This window comes from Strongyloides ratti (assembly GCF_001040885.1).
Source record: "Strongyloides ratti genome assembly S_ratti_ED321, chromosome : 2".
NCBI classification, from domain to species: domain Eukaryota; kingdom Metazoa; phylum Nematoda; class Chromadorea; order Rhabditida; family Strongyloididae; genus Strongyloides; species Strongyloides ratti.
Window position 1 is genome coordinate 12,002,018 of NC_037308.1, and position 21,305 is coordinate 12,023,322.

At 18.7% G+C, this 21,305-nt stretch overlaps 9 protein-coding genes across 9 annotated transcripts; 4 read left to right on the top strand and 5 right to left on the bottom strand.

Moving 5' to 3' along the window:
• Window positions 1–2,016: 2,016 nt before the first annotated feature.
• On the top strand, window positions 2,017–2,808 carry SRAE_2000383400 (Hypothetical protein; the record flags this gene model as incomplete). The annotated part of the gene is made up of 1 exon (XM_024655076.1): window positions 2,017–2,808. One exon carries the CDS (start codon window positions 2,017–2,019, stop codon window positions 2,806–2,808), a length of 792 nt encoding a protein of 263 aa, XP_024508384.1.
• Window positions 2,809–3,267: 459 nt separating this feature from the next.
• On the bottom strand, window positions 3,268–4,251 carry SRAE_2000383500 (Globin-like domain and Globin, structural domain-containing protein; the record flags this gene model as incomplete). Its single annotated transcript, XM_024655077.1, has 1 exon — window positions 3,268–4,251. One exon carries the CDS (start codon window positions 4,249–4,251, stop codon window positions 3,268–3,270), a length of 984 nt encoding a protein of 327 aa, XP_024508385.1.
• A 2,620-nt stretch (window positions 4,252–6,871) lies between these two features.
• Window positions 6,872–7,323, top strand: SRAE_2000383600 (Dynein light chain 4, axonemal; the record flags this gene model as incomplete). Its single annotated transcript, XM_024655078.1, has 2 exons — window positions 6,872–7,030; window positions 7,075–7,323. The coding sequence occupies 2 exons, from the start codon at window positions 6,872–6,874 to the stop codon at window positions 7,321–7,323; spliced, it is 408 nt and encodes a 135-aa protein (XP_024508386.1).
• Window positions 7,324–7,561: 238 nt separating this feature from the next.
• Window positions 7,562–9,090, top strand: SRAE_2000383700 (General substrate transporter family and Major facilitator superfamily domain, general substrate transporter and Major facilitator superfamily domain-containing protein; the record flags this gene model as incomplete). The annotated part of the gene is made up of 3 exons (XM_024655079.1): window positions 7,562–7,985; window positions 8,033–8,790; window positions 8,836–9,090. 3 exons carry the CDS (start codon window positions 7,562–7,564, stop codon window positions 9,088–9,090), a joined length of 1,437 nt encoding a protein of 478 aa, XP_024508387.1.
• A 506-nt stretch (window positions 9,091–9,596) lies between these two features.
• Window positions 9,597–10,078, bottom strand: SRAE_2000383800 (Hypothetical protein; the record flags this gene model as incomplete). The annotated part of the gene is made up of 2 exons (XM_024655080.1): window positions 9,597–9,932; window positions 9,977–10,078. The coding sequence occupies 2 exons, from the start codon at window positions 10,076–10,078 to the stop codon at window positions 9,597–9,599; spliced, it is 438 nt and encodes a 145-aa protein (XP_024508388.1).
• A 1,074-nt stretch (window positions 10,079–11,152) lies between these two features.
• Window positions 11,153–12,304, top strand: SRAE_2000383900 (Two pore domain potassium channel family and Two pore domain potassium channel domain-containing protein; the record flags this gene model as incomplete). The annotated part of the gene is made up of 3 exons (XM_024655081.1): window positions 11,153–11,245; window positions 11,298–11,770; window positions 11,815–12,304. The coding sequence occupies 3 exons, from the start codon at window positions 11,153–11,155 to the stop codon at window positions 12,302–12,304; spliced, it is 1,056 nt and encodes a 351-aa protein (XP_024508389.1).
• Window positions 12,305–13,359: 1,055 nt separating this feature from the next.
• Window positions 13,360–13,767, bottom strand: SRAE_2000384000 (Hypothetical protein; the record flags this gene model as incomplete). Its single annotated transcript, XM_024655082.1, has 2 exons — window positions 13,360–13,670; window positions 13,719–13,767. The coding sequence occupies 2 exons, from the start codon at window positions 13,765–13,767 to the stop codon at window positions 13,360–13,362; spliced, it is 360 nt and encodes a 119-aa protein (XP_024508390.1).
• A 1,238-nt stretch (window positions 13,768–15,005) lies between these two features.
• Window positions 15,006–15,484, bottom strand: SRAE_2000384100 (Hypothetical protein; the record flags this gene model as incomplete). The annotated part of the gene is made up of 2 exons (XM_024655083.1): window positions 15,006–15,394; window positions 15,448–15,484. The coding sequence occupies 2 exons, from the start codon at window positions 15,482–15,484 to the stop codon at window positions 15,006–15,008; spliced, it is 426 nt and encodes a 141-aa protein (XP_024508391.1).
• A 2,472-nt stretch (window positions 15,485–17,956) lies between these two features.
• Window positions 17,957–20,551, bottom strand: SRAE_2000384200 (Hypothetical protein; the record flags this gene model as incomplete). Its single annotated transcript, XM_024655085.1, has 1 exon — window positions 17,957–20,551. One exon carries the CDS (start codon window positions 20,549–20,551, stop codon window positions 17,957–17,959), a length of 2,595 nt encoding a protein of 864 aa, XP_024508392.1.
• Between the last annotated feature and the right edge of the window lie 754 nt (window positions 20,552–21,305).

Below are 21,305 nucleotides of genomic sequence, written 5' to 3' on the forward strand. Positions count from 1 at the left end.
ATAGCTAAATCTATTTTTTTATGTTAAATATTGTTATGCATATTATTAATAATGATATTTATATTTTTTTTTATGAAAAATATAAATTGTTCATCGGTTGGGAAAATTTACTAAGTTGGTAACGTGTAAACAAATTAATATTTACAAAGAATGAGATATTCAAGTTTAAAATGAAATATAATTTTTATTTTTAAAGTTTTATATTTTATAGAATGTTTTGAAAATTCTACTAATTTTAAGATATTTTTAAAAATAAAAAGTACATATTTATAATATTTTTTTTAAATATTATATAATTTTCCATTTATAGAAAAAAATAATTTTTTTTTATTTATTTTATTGCTTAATAGAAATCAAGTAGTGTCAATAAAGTGAACAATAATTAAATGAAATCATTTAATAGTAACACTAACATGTACAATTAAAAAATGGATACATTTAAGTAAATTAAAAAAAAATAAATACGCATAACTTCTTTTATTTATTTTGTAACAGTTTTATTTGTAAAGAACTTTACAACAAAAATATTAAATAATGAAGATAATACAAAATTTTTTCTATAATCAAATATTTAAATTTCAAGTCACATGTATTTAAAACATTTTTTTTTAAAATTCTTTTTGGCCTATTGAGATATATCTTTTTTTTTTAGTTTTTCTATACGGAAATGAAATTTATTATTAAGTGTTGAAATATATCATTTGATTAAAGTTCAATAATATTTGGTAGTCTTTTTTTAAAAGAAAATATTTTTATTGTAGTATACATTATCATGAAATAATATTTTTTTCAATCCAGTTAAAATTTATTATATGTTTTCAATAGATGTATAAATTATAAATAAAAGTATTTTGAGAAAAAAAAGTGTATTATTAAAATTTTTATGATGTGAAAAAACATTTCAAAAATAATTGGCTTAATTTATAAATAAATAAATCTATAAAAAAATTGATTATCTAACTTTTTTTAAAAATTATAATTTTTATTGTTGTAATTTTATTAGATTGATGTATTCTTTAAAATTTCATAACATATTAATAGATAATATTTTATTAATGATAAGTTTATAAAATTTAAAGATAAATAAAATTATTTACATTAAAAAAATTTGATGTTTTAAACACAATACATTAAATAACTGTATGGCACATTCTTTAAACTTTCATAAAACAATGCTTTTTTTTATAAATATAAATGCTATTTATTTATATTAAATATTACAATTTAGTATTTAGATTAAAAAAAAGTTTGTAATGAATATATTATTTAATGAAAGTAAGTTTTGATTGTACTTTCTTGATATGAGTTATAACATTACAGTTTGTGGTTGTGTATATGCGTTATTTTTTTTTTAATAAATCAACACACATTAACATGTAAAGTAGGGCACTATAAAACATTAGGTATTCTTCTTTTTAAGTCATTATATTGATTTTCCTATGGACAATTATAATTTTACAAGAGATTTTTTACTATATTTAACATATTTTTTATATGGAACTTTATTTATTGCATCAATTAGTCTTTTTATATGGAGTTGTTTAGTTTGTTCTAAGCTTAGAGATACAAAAAAAAGAAGATATCATGTGGAACATAGAATGATTATGTCTGAGTATGGAGTAGATAATTGTCAACAAGAAGATTTCTTTTATAATGTTTGATACTCACATTTGTTTTATTTTTTTTTTTAAATTTAAGTTAATAAATTGAATTGTTTTTTTAAAAAATATTTTTAAAATTTATTGTTTGGTTAATGATAAAATATTTATATAAACAAAATAGTATATTTTATGTAGATATTAAGTATAGTAATATAATATTTATCTCCTGAATCATATTAGACTAATGAGACTTATTTGATTTAAAAATACTTAACGAACCATTGTCCACTGATTCTTTTATGAATCAAGAATTATATGTAAAATGAATTATATTTTTAATATAAATAAATATGCTTTATAAGGACAATGAATATTCCATTTATATTATTTCTTGTAAGAAAATCTTTGCTGTATCATGAAAATATATCTAGTACAATTTATTATTTTATACATTATTTCTTCAATTAATGTTATTGAAAGTTCTGAAGATTCAACTATAAAACCTGAATCGGAATGTTATTGTCCATGCCTGACAACAGATGCACCTTTAGTTCAAACTACATACAATAATAATGGTAATTCATTTACAACAGCTGTAAATTCTTTATCACCGTTAGATAGTGGTAATCAAAAAACTACAGAAAAAATGATTTTAGCAACAAAAGAAGATAAGGAAAAAGTGGAGGAGGTAAGTACTATCAAATTAAACATAAATGATAGCAGCACACTCAATCCAATTGACTATACCATAGTATCTGTAATTGATAATGAACTTACAACACAATCTAATGTCAATAAAATATCAAACCAACATCTTACTGATAACACTACACCATATATTAAATCAAGTACATTTTTAGATAATACAACAACAACCAAAATAGAAGAAGATATATCAGAAATTGTAGAAAATACAACCACAACTATTGGTGAAAATAAAACTTTAATTATAGATGAAATAAAACAAACTACAGAAAATTATGAAACTACTGAGGATAAAAATATTTTGTTAGAAAAAGAAAATAAAACTCAAGAAATAGTAAAAGAATTAAACTTAACCACAAAAATTCCTAATCCACGTTTTTCTATAAGTAAACTTTCAACAAAAACTGAAATTTCATCAAATGAAGGATATGGAATTGCTTTTAAAATATTATTCTTTTTTCAAAATATTAAGAAAGTTATAATTAGTAACATTTTCTACTAATATAAAAAAATATATTGGTTTCACTATAATGAAAAATTTTGAAAGTAATCTAAATTTAAAATTAAAAAAAATTTACCTTTTTTTTATTTATTTATTTATTTAATTTCTTTATATAAAAATAAAATTTTATTCCAAATAAAGAGTTATGTTTAATTATTAAAAAATTTAAAAAAACTATTTTTTTTAATGTTGTTTGTTATGTATATTTAACAATTAAAAATTATTTCTTTTTTCTTACCATAATATTATGTGATAAAGACAACAACAAAAAAAAATATTTCAAAATAATAGTAAAAAAGTTATTTATAATTTTATTATATAAAGGCATCTAAAAAATTAGATAAAAATATTGTTGTGATTGAATAAAATAAAGTTTTTATATTATTTTATTGATAATTATTGTTAAATAAATAAATGAAATATTATTAAAATAAATCAAAATTTTTTCATAGTAATGTTTTATTCATTTAATTCTTGAGTTTCATCATTTACTTTAAATATAAATTGTTCACTATATTTTTTAACATTATTTTTACTATCAGATATTTTTAAAGTTGGTGAATGTATATTACTAAGTGATGAACTGGTAGTAACATTTTTATGTAATTCATTTTTACGCCATTTTGTCTCAACATATAATTTGTCAGTAAATGTTACAGCAAATAAACTCCATGCACTTGCAGCATGTGGGAATGCTCTAACACATTCTTGAGAAAACATTACCTCTGCAAAACATTCACCCAGTTGATGAAACCATTGTCGATCAAATCCTAAAGATATTAATTTAGAGTGTGAACATCCTAAAAAGGATAATCCCATATATTGTGACTCATGATATGGAATATCAAACATCAAACATATAACACTATTTACAAAATCCAATAATAAATTTGCATGATCTCTTATTGTTGCAATAGTTTTTAATTTATAAGGACATTTACTAGTGTCATTATCAATTGTTGATGAAACAATTTTCTTACGATCTTCTAAACAACTTAAAAAAGCACTACTATAAAATACTGTTGAAATTTTTGAATTTTTTTCAATTAATAAATCAAAAACACGTTGCATAATAAATAACATTCCTTTTCTTGATGTTCTTGGAGCTTCACTTAATCTTTTCCATGTAATTTTTAATGCTTTTTTTTGTAAAATACTTAATTTACTATCTAATACATTAGTAAATTGAATTAAATCAAGTTTATTTTTATCTTTAATAGGATCAATTGTTGAATTGGTTGTAGATTGATAGGATGAAAAAAATGATTCACCATCAAAAGTAGGAGTTTTTATAGATGATAATGATTTATTTGTACTATCCATATTACTTAATTTTCTTGAATCATTAAAACTATTAACTGCTTCATTTTCTAAATCTTGAGCATACTCATCATTCAGCATTTGTATCAGCTTTTTACGCTGAATTGCTTCCATAATACGCATCATCTTAGCTTATTTTTTCTAAAAATAATAAAAAAAAAATTATCAAAAAGTTTAATAACAAAAAAACATTATGTTATATTATATACATATGTATATATATGAAATTTCTAACGGTAATATATAAGAGGAAGTAAATGTCTTAAAAAAATATGTTTAATAAAAAATACCAATCTGAAACAAATATCACGATTTCAGAATATTAATATATAAAAATTCTTCAAAAACATTTACCACTTTCTCAGTTCACTTTTAGTAAAATACTTTAAAACCACGAAATAATATCACTTTATTAAAACCACATGCAAAAAATATATAATTAAAAATTTATAAATCTTCCAATCATTATCTCAAATACCTATCTATCTTTTAGCTGCAAAAAATGTCAAAGATTAAAAATAAAAATAAAAAAAAAATTACTATGGCATATAAAAATATGAAATTTTTTTTCTAGTAATAAAGAGTTTTTTTTTCATGCTTATTATGCTCCTAACCCAGGTAAAAATATTATTGTTGATTATTTAAAAATATAATTGAAACAGTTTCCGGTGTGTTACTAAAAAAAGCTTTATATTTCCGCAAAAATTGGTATTTAAAAAATGATATTAAAAGAATCAGTTTTTAGTTTTTATGAGGTAAATTTAATAGATATAAAATAAAATATTATATAGCACAAAAATTTAAGATCTTTTTATATTAAATAATATAATAATAAAACAATTGTTTACCTAAATATAATTTCTTTATCAAAAAGAGTATAAAGTGGAAAGTCATTATATTTTAAGACTTCTCAGTTTCATATTTCAATATAAAATATTAATTTTTAGTATCTTATCATAATAGTATAAAGAAAAATAAATAATATAAAATACTATAAGATGTTTTAATGAAATTGTATTATTTTATTATAATAATGTTTTTTTTTTATATTGCCTCTTTTTGCACTATTTTTTTTATATAAAAACTTTTACAAACAGTACATCAAAATAATACGATAAATATGAAATGCTAAAATATTAATAGTATAATTTTTAAATAAGCATCAAAAACAATTTTTCCATTAATTTATAATAATATGGTACTCAATAAATATTAATATTATTATCTTCTTAAGGTCACTTAAAAATTATAAAAAAAAATATGTAATTTTGTATAGTTTTTTGTTATATTTATTAATAATAAATACTAAATATTATAATTATTATAAAAATTTATAAAAAGTTTGAATAAAAAAAATTATAGTTAAAGAATGTAATGAAATAAAAATTTGACAAAGTTAATATAATATATATTCAAATTTCAAAATAAGGAAAAAAAAATTTTCTTTTTTAAATTTGATTGTTGCTACAAAATATTAAGAAAACAATTGTATTTAAAAAAATCCAAAGATACCATTATAATAAAAAAGAAAAAAAATTTTAAGAATAAATTATTACAATTTATTATTAATATTATTTAGTACAATTTATTTTATATAAATAATCATTGTAAATTGTCTCATAAAATTTTATTCTATTTAATTTTAAAAGAAGCTAAAGTTTTAAAATAAAAAAAAAATCATTATATTAATTTATAGGAAATATATATTTAGTTAAAATTTGAACATGCACTTGTATAATCTTCTAAATTATCTTCTTATATAAAAAGGAACATATTGCAATGAAAATAAAGTGTATTTTAGTTGAAATTTAACATATTTTGAAAGATATTACAAGGTAATATATATTTTAAATGTTTTAAATATTTTTTTTTTATGTAGATATTTTGGCAGTTACATTTTCAATGATAAGACTTTAATAATTAATGTTACTATATATGTAAACTTTATTATATATTTTTTTTATAAAATATTTAATTTTTTTTTGTCAAATAGTATATTATATTAATATATATTTAACAAAAAAAATGTTTATTATTAAAAAATGTTTCAATAATTCATAATAAATTACCACTTTGTATTTCATTTTTATTTAAATATTTATAACTTTATCTGATTATTTATTTTAAATACTAGAAAAAACATCAAAAATGTTTAATATATTATGTAAAATGTTTGAAGGTAATAAATTTTAAAATTTTTTCTTTAATTTTTTAAAATAATCTTTTTTTTTAAAACTATTATTTAAAAAAGTTAAAAAAAAATGATATGTTACTTATTCAAATTTAACAGTTACAATTTTTATATATAAACTTTTATCTGTTTACAAACATAAGAAATATATTCTTTTAAAAATATGTTATCATTTGAAAAGCATCAAATCAAAAAAAAAAAAGAAAAATTTTCTTTTTATAACTTTTATAACTAATTCCCTTGACATTTACTTGTAAACGATTCATTTTCAATGGGACAAATAAAGGATTATCAATGTTTCACAATGTTTTTGTACTCCATTTCTTATTTTTATATATCCAAATTATTATATCAATATAGATATATAAATATTTTAGCCTTTTATATTAATACATCTTTTCTATTCAAAAAAAAAGTTTAATTCTTTCTTTTAAAAATTCATAAAGTAAATATAATATTTTGATGTCATATTGTTTATAAAAGTCACTACTATATATTAGATATAAATAAATATTGTTTTGTTTTAAATAAAAAAAAAAAGGAGGAACAAAAATGAATCATACACGATTACTAACACCACCACCAGTAATAAAATCTTTGTCAAAATCTAATACTGAAGAAGATTTAGTTGAAAAAAATATTTCTAGAGTTCATTTTCAATCTACCTCTTTAACAAATATGGGTAGAGCATTTACTCATCCACTTATTCAAGTAAGTTAATATTATTAAAATATATTTATTATTAATAATTATAGGATTGTAATATGCCACCAGAAGTAAGAATGGAAGCTGTATATCTTGCAATGGTATCATGTGAAAGATATAAAAAAGATTATAAAAAAATTGCTAAAGATCTACATGTAAGATTAATGAAAAAATTTGGTGGTGAATGGAACATTATTGTTGGGGAAAAATTTGGTCTCCAAATTGCATATGACCCTAAAAGTCTATTATATATGTTTTGTGGTATTGATATAGCTATTTGTATATGGAAATCATTGTAAAATATCACTTTTTCATCGTTATTTTCAATACCAATAATCTTTCAAAAAAAATATGGTGTCTTTTTTATTATTATTATTAACCTAAAATAATACTAACTATGTACTATGATTAAATGATAAGAAATATTTTATTTATGTAAAAGATTTTAAACTATACTTTTTTTACTTATGAAATGATTATTGTTATAAAATATTATTATCATTTAGTTTAAAAATCAGTTTAATAGTGAAAAAAAAAATGCATTTTAAGTTACGTTTTGTTACAATTATTCATTCAATATTTGGTTCACATGCTGATTTACAACTTGCTACCTATAATTTGTTAACTGTTCCAATTAAAGAAACTTTTAAAATATCAATGAATGAATATTCACCTAATATATATAATTTATTATTTTCAATCAATGGATCTTCAATTTTTATAGGAATGTTTATTGGAGCATTAATTTCTACTTATATTGCAAATAATTTTGGTAGAAAAATATCTGCTATATTAATTCGAAATGCTTTTACAATTATTGGTGGTATATGTATGATATTATCAAAATTTTATATAATATTTCCATTATTTATTATTGGAAATATTTTTACTGGAATGTCTATGGCATTAAAAACTATTGTATTAATATATTTATCTGAAAGTTTACCAAAAAATTATTCAGGTATTTTTTTTAATTTTATTTTTTTTTTAATAATATTTAAATATTAGGATTTGCAATTTTTTGTTATAGTTCTGGTGGTTATCTTATTTCATTATTTGGTACATTATTAGCATTACCTATATTTATTGGAAATGTTAATTCATGGCAATATTATCCATTAATTTCAGTCATACTAGCTATAATACATTCATCTATATCTCTATTTTTTCCAGAATCTCCAAAACATCTTTTTATAACACTTGATGATAAAGAAGGATCTAGAAATTCATTAAAATTTTACCATGGAAAAAATGTAAATTTTTTTGAAATTGAAAAAAGTTTTTTTGAAGAAAAACATTTGTGTTCCTCAAATAATCCTTCAATAATTAATTGTTTTGACACACTTACAATTAAAAGAATAACTTTTTTATTATTTGGTGCTTCAATGGTACCTGTTTTTACATTTCTTAACATCAAAACAGTCTATTTAACATCAATCTTAATTGAACATAATTTTAAACCATCAGAAGCATCTAATACAATTATAATTATAAATTTTTTTGCTTTACCATTTTTATTAGTTTCACCATTATTAATAGATAAAATTGGAAGAAAAAAATTATTAAAAATAATATCTTTTTTTTCTATAATAGAATGGATTTTTTTTATATTATCAAGTATTATTAAAATAGATAGAGTAGAAAAATTTTTAACAGTATTAGCATTTTTTTTTGGAGAGTCAGCAAAAATGTTTGGATTATTAACATTACATAGTTTATTATTAGCTGATATGAGTCCACAAAATTTGAAAGCTCTTATCAATAAAGTAAGTTAAATCAAAATATAACGGATGTAATTAAATTTTTTTTAGATAACATTATTAATATCAATATTTATTGTTATTTTAATTAATTTTATTTACCCTATAGCTACAAAAATGTTTGGTATAACTTTACCTGTAGTAATGTTAATTATAAGTTGTCTTTTGCTTTATTTTTTATTAAAATATTTACCAGAAACAAAAGAGACAACACCTAGTCAAGTTTATGATATGATAAGAAAAAAAATGAGAAAAGTTCAATTTATGCATGATAGTTATGGATCTACTTCTAGTTCTGAAAGTTAACATTTATATATATAAAATTTTAATAATATTTCAAATTAATTTTAACCATAATTTATATTGTTTTTTTATTTTAAAATAATAATAAAGTATAGTTATAAGTAATTTGAAATATTTAAATTAACCTTTATATTTAATGTTTTATAAATATATTTTATAATAATGTTTTTTTTTTATAATAATTTTATTATATTTCAACGACATATATAATATTTATTTATTTATCATGTTACATTATACTTATATATATAGTAATAATAATAAAATGTATTTTGTTACATTAAAACATATTGCTTATATTGAAATTGAAATGTTCAAGTTTAATTATAGATTGATACTGTAATTTGTAAGAGAAAATGTTAATTAAGTAAATTATAGTTTATCTTAAAAAAGAAAAAAAAAGTTATTTTTTAAAGCTATAATTTTAATAAAACTTGATTTTTTATTTTTCTAAATATATATATATATATAAACTTTTATTTGACATTTGTTTTAGAAAATATATTTCATCAGAAGTTAAACAAACTAATATGCTTATTCACACGTTTATATATTTCAAGTATCATCAATACAAATATAGGAAAAGATAGTAAAAAAAATATAAAGAACTCCATTTGATAAGACTTTAGTAGTGGCATTTTTACGACATCATTTGTTCTATGACAGCTATCAATCTTTTGAAGTAAACTTATGACAGAATTTCTAAAGATAGTTTTTGATGTTAAACCTAATAATATTCTTTCTTGTTGTTTAATCATTTCATCTTCAAGATTCTTATGAATATCAAATTTTTCTTTCATACATATATTTTCATCTTTTTCATAATCTATTTTCTTTATATTTTTCTTAAGATTAAAAAATATTTTATAAAAAACAATTTTTTACTTACATTAAATATTATAATACTTATATATATATAAATGAATACAATAATAAAACAAATACATACTTTTATTGTATTAAATCTATATATTTTCAAAATTGAAATCATAATATTATAAAAAATAAAACAAGAATTTTTTTCTTAAATATTTTTAAAATTGGTATAATTTAATTTTTTCCTTTTTATATTGACATTTTGCTGAAAATTTTATATTTGCTACAACACAATAAAATAAAGCTTTCTATTTTTATTCTTTAAACTAGTTAAAAAATGATATCATCTTAAAATCAAGATAATACTAAACTTGTAATAAGGCCATAAACCGTAATATATTTATAACAAATTTATTTATACTAAAAAGATTAAAATAAGACCGTCTTTTGCTGCATTCTGTGAATAACTTTGCTAAATGACATCAACCAAATTAATTATTGTTATTTTTATATTGTACATCAATTATTTAAAATAAAAAATTTAACATTGTAATGTATCGAAAAATTAAAGACAATATCATTTAAGTTTAATGATCATTAAAAAAAAGAACACAATACAATAATCAATTCTTGATATACTTTTTTATTTAAAATATTTATTATAAAAATAATATATCATGTAATAAAAAAAATTTTTTATAATACAAAAAAAACTTATCATATATTGAAATAAAAGATCAAATGTCCAAACAATGTGATAATTAATTTTTAAAAACATACATTATTGTAATATGTTTTTGGATTCTATTATATATTATTTTTAATATCAATTTTTTATACTCAAGTGATACATATAAACTATTTATTTGTCTATCCATTTTCTCTTCTTTGATTTTCATACACAATGATTTAATATAGTAAATTATATAACTATTAATAAATGTAAAAAAAAAAGTTGATCTCTTTTTAGTCTTATAAATTGCGCTAGAATAAAATTTTTCTTTTGCTACAAAATTATGTTTATTTTAAGAAAAATGTTGTAGCAAATGGTTAAGAGAAAAAAAAAATTGTGGTTATCAAAATATTATAATAATAATATATAATAGGTGTGTTTTTTGGAGTTCTAATTATTGAAATTATAAGTACAGTATAAAAGGTTCTTGAAAATGTAAAATGACAAATATTTTAACATCTTAAGATTATAACTATTTATTAAATTTAATCAAACTATATTTAATATATATGTATTATGGAAATACATACTCGTACAGTTCAATTTAGAATATATTTTTATTTCATTATAATAGCCTCATATTTAGGTTTTGGAACTTATTTATTTTATGTAAATAAATAAAAAAAATTTTCAAGGTATAGTTAATGATATTAAATTTCAGATTTTGGAACATGATGCATCCATAGAAAGAAGAGAGGTATATGCTACAAGATGTATAATTGTTAAAAATGAAGCTATAAAAGATTTAGAAAATGAAATAAGATTTCTTGAAAATAATAATTCATTAAAAGATAATAATATTAATGCATATTCTGTAAATTCTCCATTACATTTAAATATATTAAAACTTCTTGAAAGAATTGATGAATGTCATCGAAATCATAATATAACAAATGTTAAAGAAATTAATTTATTAAATGCATTTTCTTTTGTTTATTCAGTGTCTGCTACACTTGGTTACGGTGATATTGAGGCACAAACAATTGGTGGAAAAATATTTTTTATGCTTTTTTCAATGATATCTATTCCTCTTTTTATTTCTTTTTATGTTGATCTCACAGAATCTGTTGTACAAAGTATTATAACATATTATTATTCAATTAAATTTTACATAAAAAAATTAACTAATTCAAAGTAAGTTTAATATTAAAATAGAATTTTTTGGTAATTTTGTTCAGAAAACAAAATATAAATTCTTTAAAAAAAGAAATTGAAATTCAGAGAAACAAACAATTTCCAAAAGTTGTTGTTTCAATGTTATGTTTAATAATAATTTTCATTATATGTTCAATTAATCATTTTTATCAAGTTAAGAGTGTTAATGACAAAGAGACGTTTTTACAAAGTATGAGCTTTATTTTTGAATCAATTGCTTTAATTGGACTAGGAAATAATGTTCCAGAAGATACATTTAATTATTTAACAAAAGAATTACCATTAATATTTATTGGAGTATGTTTTTTTGGAATATATTTAAATAGTACTGTTAATGTTGCACGTCATATGATTCCAACAATAATATTTAAATACAAAAAAAATAAAAATAAAGATTCATTTGATATATTAGATTATATATTATATCAACCGAAAAAAAGAAATCTTGGTATATTAAGTGATTATCGTTCAGATTCTTATATGATACATAAACAAAATGAGTTACCATTTTAGTTTATCATATCTTTTATTTTATCCATTATTAGAGTAAATTAATCAACTATTGATTTTATTTTTTTTGTAATTAACCTTTTTATATATATAAAAATTTTTACCAAATAATATTTCTTGATTTTATATAGTCATATCAATGTTCTTACTATTCTTAAAAAAACAAGTTTTATATATATATATATGATAATAATAATTTTTTTATTAACTAATACATAATTTTTAAAATTATATATATATATTTTTTTTTTGATTAAAAACATCATTAAGTATATTTTATTACTATTAATAATTTATTAATATTATAATATTAATTTTTATTTAACTTTAATATTTTTTTAATGTCTTTCAAATTTTAGAAAGGATAATATATTGATTTCCGGAATGGTTTTAAAAAATTATATTGCTTTTGATTATTTAATTTATAAAGATAAAATTTTGTCATATAGACTAATTAGCACGTGAATTAATTAAAGAGACATTTACAAGCATATTATATAATTAAATATTTTATTATTAGAGAAACTTTAAATTGATTTTTATATAGAATGATATATGATGTTTATAAAATTATTATTTGGGAAATGACAGCAGCAAATGTCCATGACTTTAATTATTAATTTTAACTTTTGATTATATTTACATACTTAAAATATATAAAACGTGGTATTGTATATAATTGTTACTAAAATTAAACATTTTTATAAATATTAATGGATTTTATCGATATAAAAGATTAATTTTATAATTTTATATGTTTGATTTTTAATAAAATAACAATATAATATAATAGTTTAATAACATATTTTTGTCATACAAACTATCTTATAATTATTTTTAATATTATAATCAAGTTATCAATATGAAATAAATAATATAAAATAATTAGAAATTCAAAAATGTTTTGATAAAATATACTTTTCAATTAATTATATGAAAATAAAACTTTTATTTTTTAAAAAAATTAAACAAAAATTATTAACATAGATACAAATAGATAATTTAAAGAAAAATATATATATATATAAAAGATTAATAAATATATTTTATAATACATTCTAGAAAGTTATATCTGTTGCAATAAAATCACAAACTACAGTTGTCCCAAATATATTATTAAAAACTTTCTGAAATTTAGCTTTTTTTTTATATTTATCTAATAAATTATCTTTATCTTCTGATTTATCATTTATAAAATGAATTTTTTTATTTTCTTTATTAAGATTATTTTTTGAAACTTCTTCTATACCATCATTTTCATATAATGTTGCTAGTGGTTTATAAGTTTCAAGTTTTTTATGTAATTCATTTGTTGAACGTTGATGATTTCGTCTCAAAAATTGTAATTCTTTATTACGATAATTTTGTTCTAAAAGTATACATAAATTTTTTAATGATAAAAAAAAATAATGCTTACTTGTTTTATCTATAAATTTAACAATTTTAACTTTTAAATTTTTATACATTATTTTTTTATTAAAAGTAATAGTATAATATAACATATATAATAAAATCTTTTTCTTTTAAATAAAAATTTGTAATAAAAATTACAAGAATCTGTAGTAATAATTATTAATAAAAATATTATTTTGTTTTATTTAAATAGTATAAAAGTTATTAAAAGGTCATATATTAAAAGAATGATTTCATTTTAAGTATAGATATTAAACACAGAAAATTAATACTATTAATAAACTACATATGATATGTACCATAAATAATAATATAAAATATTTACATGAAATTAACAGAATTTTTAAATAACTCAGTGAAAAAAAAAAGCATAAGCCTCTTTTTATTTTTAATACTTTTTCTATTAAAATTAATTATAATAAAAACATATGCTTGAACAAATAGATACAATTAGTACTCGTAAAGGTAAATTTTAAAAATCAAAAGTTTAAAAGACCTCAAAATTTATACTATACTTAAAAAATAATTATTTAAAAAAAAGATTAATTTTATATTATAAATATAAACTATATAATTTTATACTGTATAGATATTTTAAAGTTTATCAAAAAATGTTTTCAATTTTTTTAAAAGTACAAATAAATCTTTAATGTCAAGAGAATATAATATGTTATGAACCATCAGTCTAACTTTTGTTTTATATATAAAAATTATTGTTTTTTTAAAAATAAAAACTTTAAAGTATTAATATTATTGAAAATAAAAATAAAAAAAAAAATTTTTTTTCTATGTAATAAATATATGTGTATTTAAAATTTTTTTTTAATATAAATAACATAAGTATTGCCATATAGATTAAAAAAAGAGAAAAATTATATATATTTATATATATCTATAATATGTAGAGAGATTAAATTAATTTGCTAAACCAAAGTAAATTTAAAAAAAAAATAAAAGAATGAAAGTGATATTTTTTTTAAATCTCTTCATTATATTTTAATGCTAATTAAATATAATATAATTCATTTGTCTTATTTATTCATGTTTTTTTTTTCATAATGTTCAAATAAATAACTAATATGAAAATAACTTTATGAATAATTATTATTTCATTTTATTTTTAGATAAAATATTTTAATATTAAAAAGAAATGATATCATTTAGTATTAAGTATTGCAATACACAATTTAAGATCAACATTAATAAGATCATCAATAAAAATTACTTGTCTCCAGAAATATGTAAGAAAAAAAACTGTTATTAATAGTTTAATAATGCAGTTAATTTTTTTCTAATAGTGATACATTCTTATTGGTGACGTGCTTTCTCTGCATGATGACAAAAAAAAAATTGAACCAATTATCCTTCGAATTTTATAACTATTAATGTTAAATTTGACAAATAATGGTTTAATTGTTGGATGCTTCTTTAAATTTTCATCATTATCATCCTCCATAATCTTTACATTGTTATTAATCTCAGGCATAACTTTATTAACATAATAACTTTTTTTTGTTTCATTAATATTTGAAGAAATATTTTCATTTTCTTCAATATCCTTTTCCTCATATAATGTTGGCATTGGTTTATAAACTTTTAAAGCTAAATGTAATAATGTTCTCTTTCTTTTGTGACACTTTTTTAAACATCTTAATTTTTCAAGTTTCTTTTTACTCATTTCTTAAAATATTTAATTTTAATATTTTTTTTAATCTTTTTTTATTAAAACTTACTTTTTTCAGAATATGTATTAAATTTATTTAGTATCATTTTTTGTATTATCATATTTATTTAATAAATATTTATTTGTTTCTAAAAATAAAAGAAAACAAAAAATTATTTTGATGAAATTTTTTTTATATAATATTTTTTAGTATATATTTATTTATTTTTTAAAAAAATAAATAATAATAAACACGGGGATATTGTTATTTTAATTGTACGGATAAATGAGAATATTTTAATATAATTGAATGAATAATAAAATAATTTTATGTAAAATTAACAGATAAATATATATATATATATATATATATATATATAATTATATATATATAGAAAATACTGTACAACGGAAGAAAGTTATACCCATTTTTTATTAAATACAAATGATCAATGAATCAAGAGATCAAAAAATTAAGCAGACAAATATATATATATATATATATATAGTAACTATATACTAATATAACATGTGTGTATATAAGACAACAAGTTTAAATCATATTTTATCATTATAATTATTTTAAATATATTTAAAAACATTTTATTAGAACATTTCTATAGTTAACTTACGAAAGTCTGCTATAAAGGGTATTATATATCTAAAAACCTATTTTAATTCATTGTAAAAGATTAAAAAAGAACTAACAATCAAGTAATTGCACATAAAACATTCATCGTTAAAATGATCAAATGTATTAATTTATCAAGTAAAGTATAGTTAAATTTTCTAAAATAAATAATATCAAATGGCTAACTTTTAATAAAATTTCAAATATTATTTATATTGAAAAAATAAAGTTACATCTTAGTATTAAATCTTTTAATACATTTTTTGATATATTATCAAATTATAACTTCTATCAATCAAAATAACATTGTAATAAAAAATATTTTATTCAAAATTCTTTAATATTATAAATAAAAGCTGTTTATATAAGTGTATAAGTATTTATTTATTATATATTTAAAAATTTTTGTCCACCCATTTTTTTTTTAAATATGACATCATTTGGTATATTTTTATGAAAAATTAAAAATAAACCAATAAAAATTTTTGCGATGTTATAAAAAGACATTTTCTACCGGATCCTCCCAGTTTATTAGTTACACTAATATGCCAATTATCAAAATAAAATATACATTAATTATATAATTATCATTTTACGATCTCTACTAATAAAAAGAAATGGTAGTAAAAAAGTTTGATAATTGGAAGAACGCCAATAATTAATCTAAAAAAATTATGTTCTTTTAAAAATTTTAACAAGTGAAGTAGATATAATAATAATCAAGAAGTACAAAAAACTAAGTAGAAAATTACTAATAATTAATATACTATTATTATGATTTTATTATAGATAAAAAAAAGTGTATTTTTTTTATACTAGTGTTTCATAATAAATGTTTATATATGTAGTAACTTAACATTAAAAAATAAATCATGATAAATGCATTCATTTTATATTAAATAATATTGAATGACGTATTTTCTTTTCATACTTTGTCATCAAAATACAAATAGTATTTTATTATAAAGTTATTTTTATAATTAATTGTTTAATAATTCTAAAATAAAATGAGATTATATCCTATAAATATCAAGAAAAAATATACTAAAGAAAATAATTTAAATATTTTACTATTCTTAGTACATGAAAGACTAAAATATAATAATTAATTAAATAAAACCTGATTTTTTATTTCTCGTACTTTTAAACTCTTAACTTTGTAGTCCCACTTCTTTACAACAATAAATTTGATCTTACATCTTTTATTATTGTATTACTTAATTTAATATTAAAAGTATTAAATATAAATTTTTTTTCTCTTAAAAAAAACATAATTAATAAATTAAAAATAGGCAAAAACATATTTACTTAATTTATATTTATAAAAATAACTCTGCAAAATTTTGATAGTACAGATAATTAATTGAAAATACTTTATAAATTTAAACAATAATGTAATTTATTTATTTAATTAAATTTGTAATTTAATTTTTTTTCCAAAAAAATTGATTATTAAATAAAAATCTGGAAAAAAAAATTATATTTGCTTTATATGTTTTATTTATCTGTGAATAATTAAAATAATTTTATATTTACTAAAATTTCGGCTTAATTTTTGAGTTGCTATTGTACTTGAAAATTTTTGTGAACTAGAATATTAATTTAGGTACATTTATTAAATCACTTATCAACTTTCATTGTACTTTAATGTTTTTTTTTATTTTAATAAAACTTTTGGAATTTGCAAATTATATTTAAATAAAAAAATTATAATGATAAAAAAGAATTTTTAAGTTTAATTAACAGTTAATCAAATAAATAAATTTTTATTTTGTTTATTACTAAAAATTAGCTGTATCATTTCTATACAAATTATACAGTTTTTTTTAATTTGTCTACAACATAAACATAAAATTAATAAGTACTTTTAACAAGTCATATACATATGATACATCTTCTTATCTATTTGTATCCTATGACTCTAAATTGAGATGTATTAAAAAATTAATTATTCAATAATAATGATTTCTTCGCAATAATTATCATTATGAGTAAAATACATATCACTATTGATATCATTAATTAGATAATTTGAATCATTTATCCAATCAAATAAGCATTCAGCTTTAGCTTGACTATTTTGTTCAGTTGGTATTGACAATGCTTTAATATATTCATTATACATAGTTGGAAGAACATGTTTTTGAGATGACCAAAAATCACCGAGATAATTAACATCATAGTTATACAAAAGATTTCTGTATAATTGAGCACTTTTTAAATTCCCATCTTCAAAAAAAACTCTTTTAACATCCACATTATTATCTCTATTAATAAATGATGTGGTATACAAAGATTCAATTGATGTCCAAAATGATATATCACCATATTTTGGATTGTATGCCTCTTCTGTATTTAATAATAATCCTTTACAAACCAACATATTTTCTTTAGACTTATTTTTTAACTCTAAAAATGATTCTAAAAGCTTTTTTTTAATTGAATTAAAGAGATCAACAATATTTTCATTAGTCATATCAGTATTAATAACTTCACTTGAAACTTCAAAATATTCTGAACTTGTATATTCAAATAACTTATCAATGTTATTTATTAAAACGGCATCAGAAGTTTGCAACAATTTAACAAGGTCACCTTCTAATGGTAAAATTTCATAATTATCATATTTTGTACAAATATCAACAATAACTTTTAAATAATATGTTACATTTAATGAGTCTGATGTTAAAAGATTCAATGCTTCAACAATTGGTTGATTAAGTTTAATAAACATATAAACAGATTCTAATTCTTCATTAGAAAGTACAAATGCGGGCCAAAATTCTTGACAAAAAACTGTAGCTTCAGTTATATTTAGTGCACCAAATGCCAAAATATTATAAATATCTATCCATCCTAATGGAACTTTAATACCACTAATCTCTTTTAATTTAGAAGATACTTCCATTTCATTATCAACAACATATTTGTATAAACTAAATTTTTTTGCTGCTTTTTTGAGCGAAGGAAAAATTTTTGTAGATGACAATTGAACTTTAGATATACATTTCATTATTTCATGTTTTAAGCAAGGAATTTCAAAAATACCACTATGAATTGCAAAACGTTTAGAAAATGTTGTTCCTCTAGAAATCAATGGTGTTGTTGAACTTAATTTTAAATTAACTTTTTCTATCATTTGTATAATACGTTTGTGTATTTTTTCAAATTCTCTTACACTTATATCTTCTTTATATGATACAATTCCAAGGTTTTGTGAAGTAAATTTTGAATCTGTTTCTAAATAATAAACTTTAACAACTCCAACAGTAATTTCATTATTACTATACTCTTCAATAGATAATGTATAATTCTTTATGTTATCTAATAATTTATTATCTAAACATTTTTTTATTTCGTTATTATTAATTATTTCATTGACAAATCGATTTGTATTCCTACATCGAAGTAAAGAAGATATTTGTGAAATCCCATTTTTTTCTAATAATTCAATAGATAACCCTGACGTTTGAAGAAATTTAAATAATAAATTTTTAAATTCTCTATCATTTCTATATGAATTTTTTTTTACAGAACACTCTTGATATTGATTTTCTATTGGTTGCATAATTAAACTTTTTAGTGTGTTATTTTCATCAGTCAAGTTATTTCCTGTTTCATTATTTTCAACTATTGAACTACTGGTTCTATTAAGACAATCAAATGATTTAGCTTTTTCTAATAAAGCACTAAGAGATTGATTTGATGTAAAATACGGGCTTTCATCTACAATTAATGGATGCCCATGCTCATCTTTTATATCATCTTCTGTATATGGAATATGTGCATTTTTTAAAGCATTAATATAAGCTGTTGTGGCAAGATTTTTTTTAAGAATTGCTCTATGTTCAGGGTGTCTTATACAATGTTTGTATAAACTTGTTACACCACATGAACTTTGAAATTTTCTGTCACATCCAAGACATATTCTATGGTTAATTGATATTAATTTCGTTAGTCCGAGAACGTCAGTTTTTATAACTTTTCTAAATCCATCTGGAAGATAGTCACTTATACCAGGTGCATCATCCAAACTACATTTAACTTTATCAACATTAATTCTTTTAGAATTAAGTGATGTATCTTTTACAACTTGTTCTTTTGATGTCATTTCTTTATTATTTTTTAATGCCAAATTTTCACTAAGTCTTGTAGACATATTTCTAGTTACGGGTAATGATGGTAAAAGTTCTTTTGGTGTTCCAACAATAGTATGATCTAACAATTTACGTTTACGTGTATTTGATCCTATATTACTAGGTTGATCTTCCGTTACCGATTTTGGTTGATCATCGGAATCATTTTTTGTGTTATTTTCAGCTACATAATCTTCAAATCTAAAATTTTTAGGCAAATTATTAAGTTTTTCTTGAAATTTTGATTCACCCAATTCTTTACGAAGAACATCGTGAAATTGTTTATGTCGACAGGCATGAATATATATAGTATTTGAACTAGTATTTAAATTATATTGCTTCCCACATAAATTACATTCTCTGTATTTTTTTGTTAATTTAGTAATTCCAATATCATCGGGTTTCATTTTTAACTAGAAATTACTTCTAAAATATATAAATCAATGATATAGTTAAATATACAGTAAAAATTGGATGCAACGTTTAAAAGATCTATGGATATTATTCCAAAGTCGCGTTCATTTTTAATAAACAAATCGGGCTAAGAAAAGTTAAGTATTTACCAATACAAAGTTTTTAAAAATTCTAAAAAAAATATGCTTCTAAAATTCCTAAGTACATGAAAACTGAGAGTCTAACAAATTAAACAAAGTTAAGTAAAAGAATAACATAATAAAAAAAAATTATTTCTGTGAATTTACATGCTAAAAATAAATCTTATGAATGGCACAAAAAGTATAATACATTTTATAAACAAATCTGGCACAAAGAAGTAATGCCTTAAACATTTTGCATTTTGTTTGTAACAAGTTTGTTTTTTAATTATAAAATTTTTTTTTATTAGTAAATGACAGACTTCAATTGGTATTATTTGAAAAGACAAAGATTTCACAAAACAAACAGTTAATGTCCCCAATTTTAAAGTTTTAAAATTTTACAGATTAAAATTGCTTTAAATTCAAATTAATAACATGTGTGAATTATAATGATTCTTTTTTCAAATAAAAATATTTATTTTTGATAAAATTACAAGAATTTTTGATAAACCAATTAATATTATTTATATATATATTTTTTAACTTTAAAGATAAAAATAATTTTACCTTATAATCTATTTAAAAAAAAGTTATTTTATTTATTATTATGTTAAATTTTTTAATT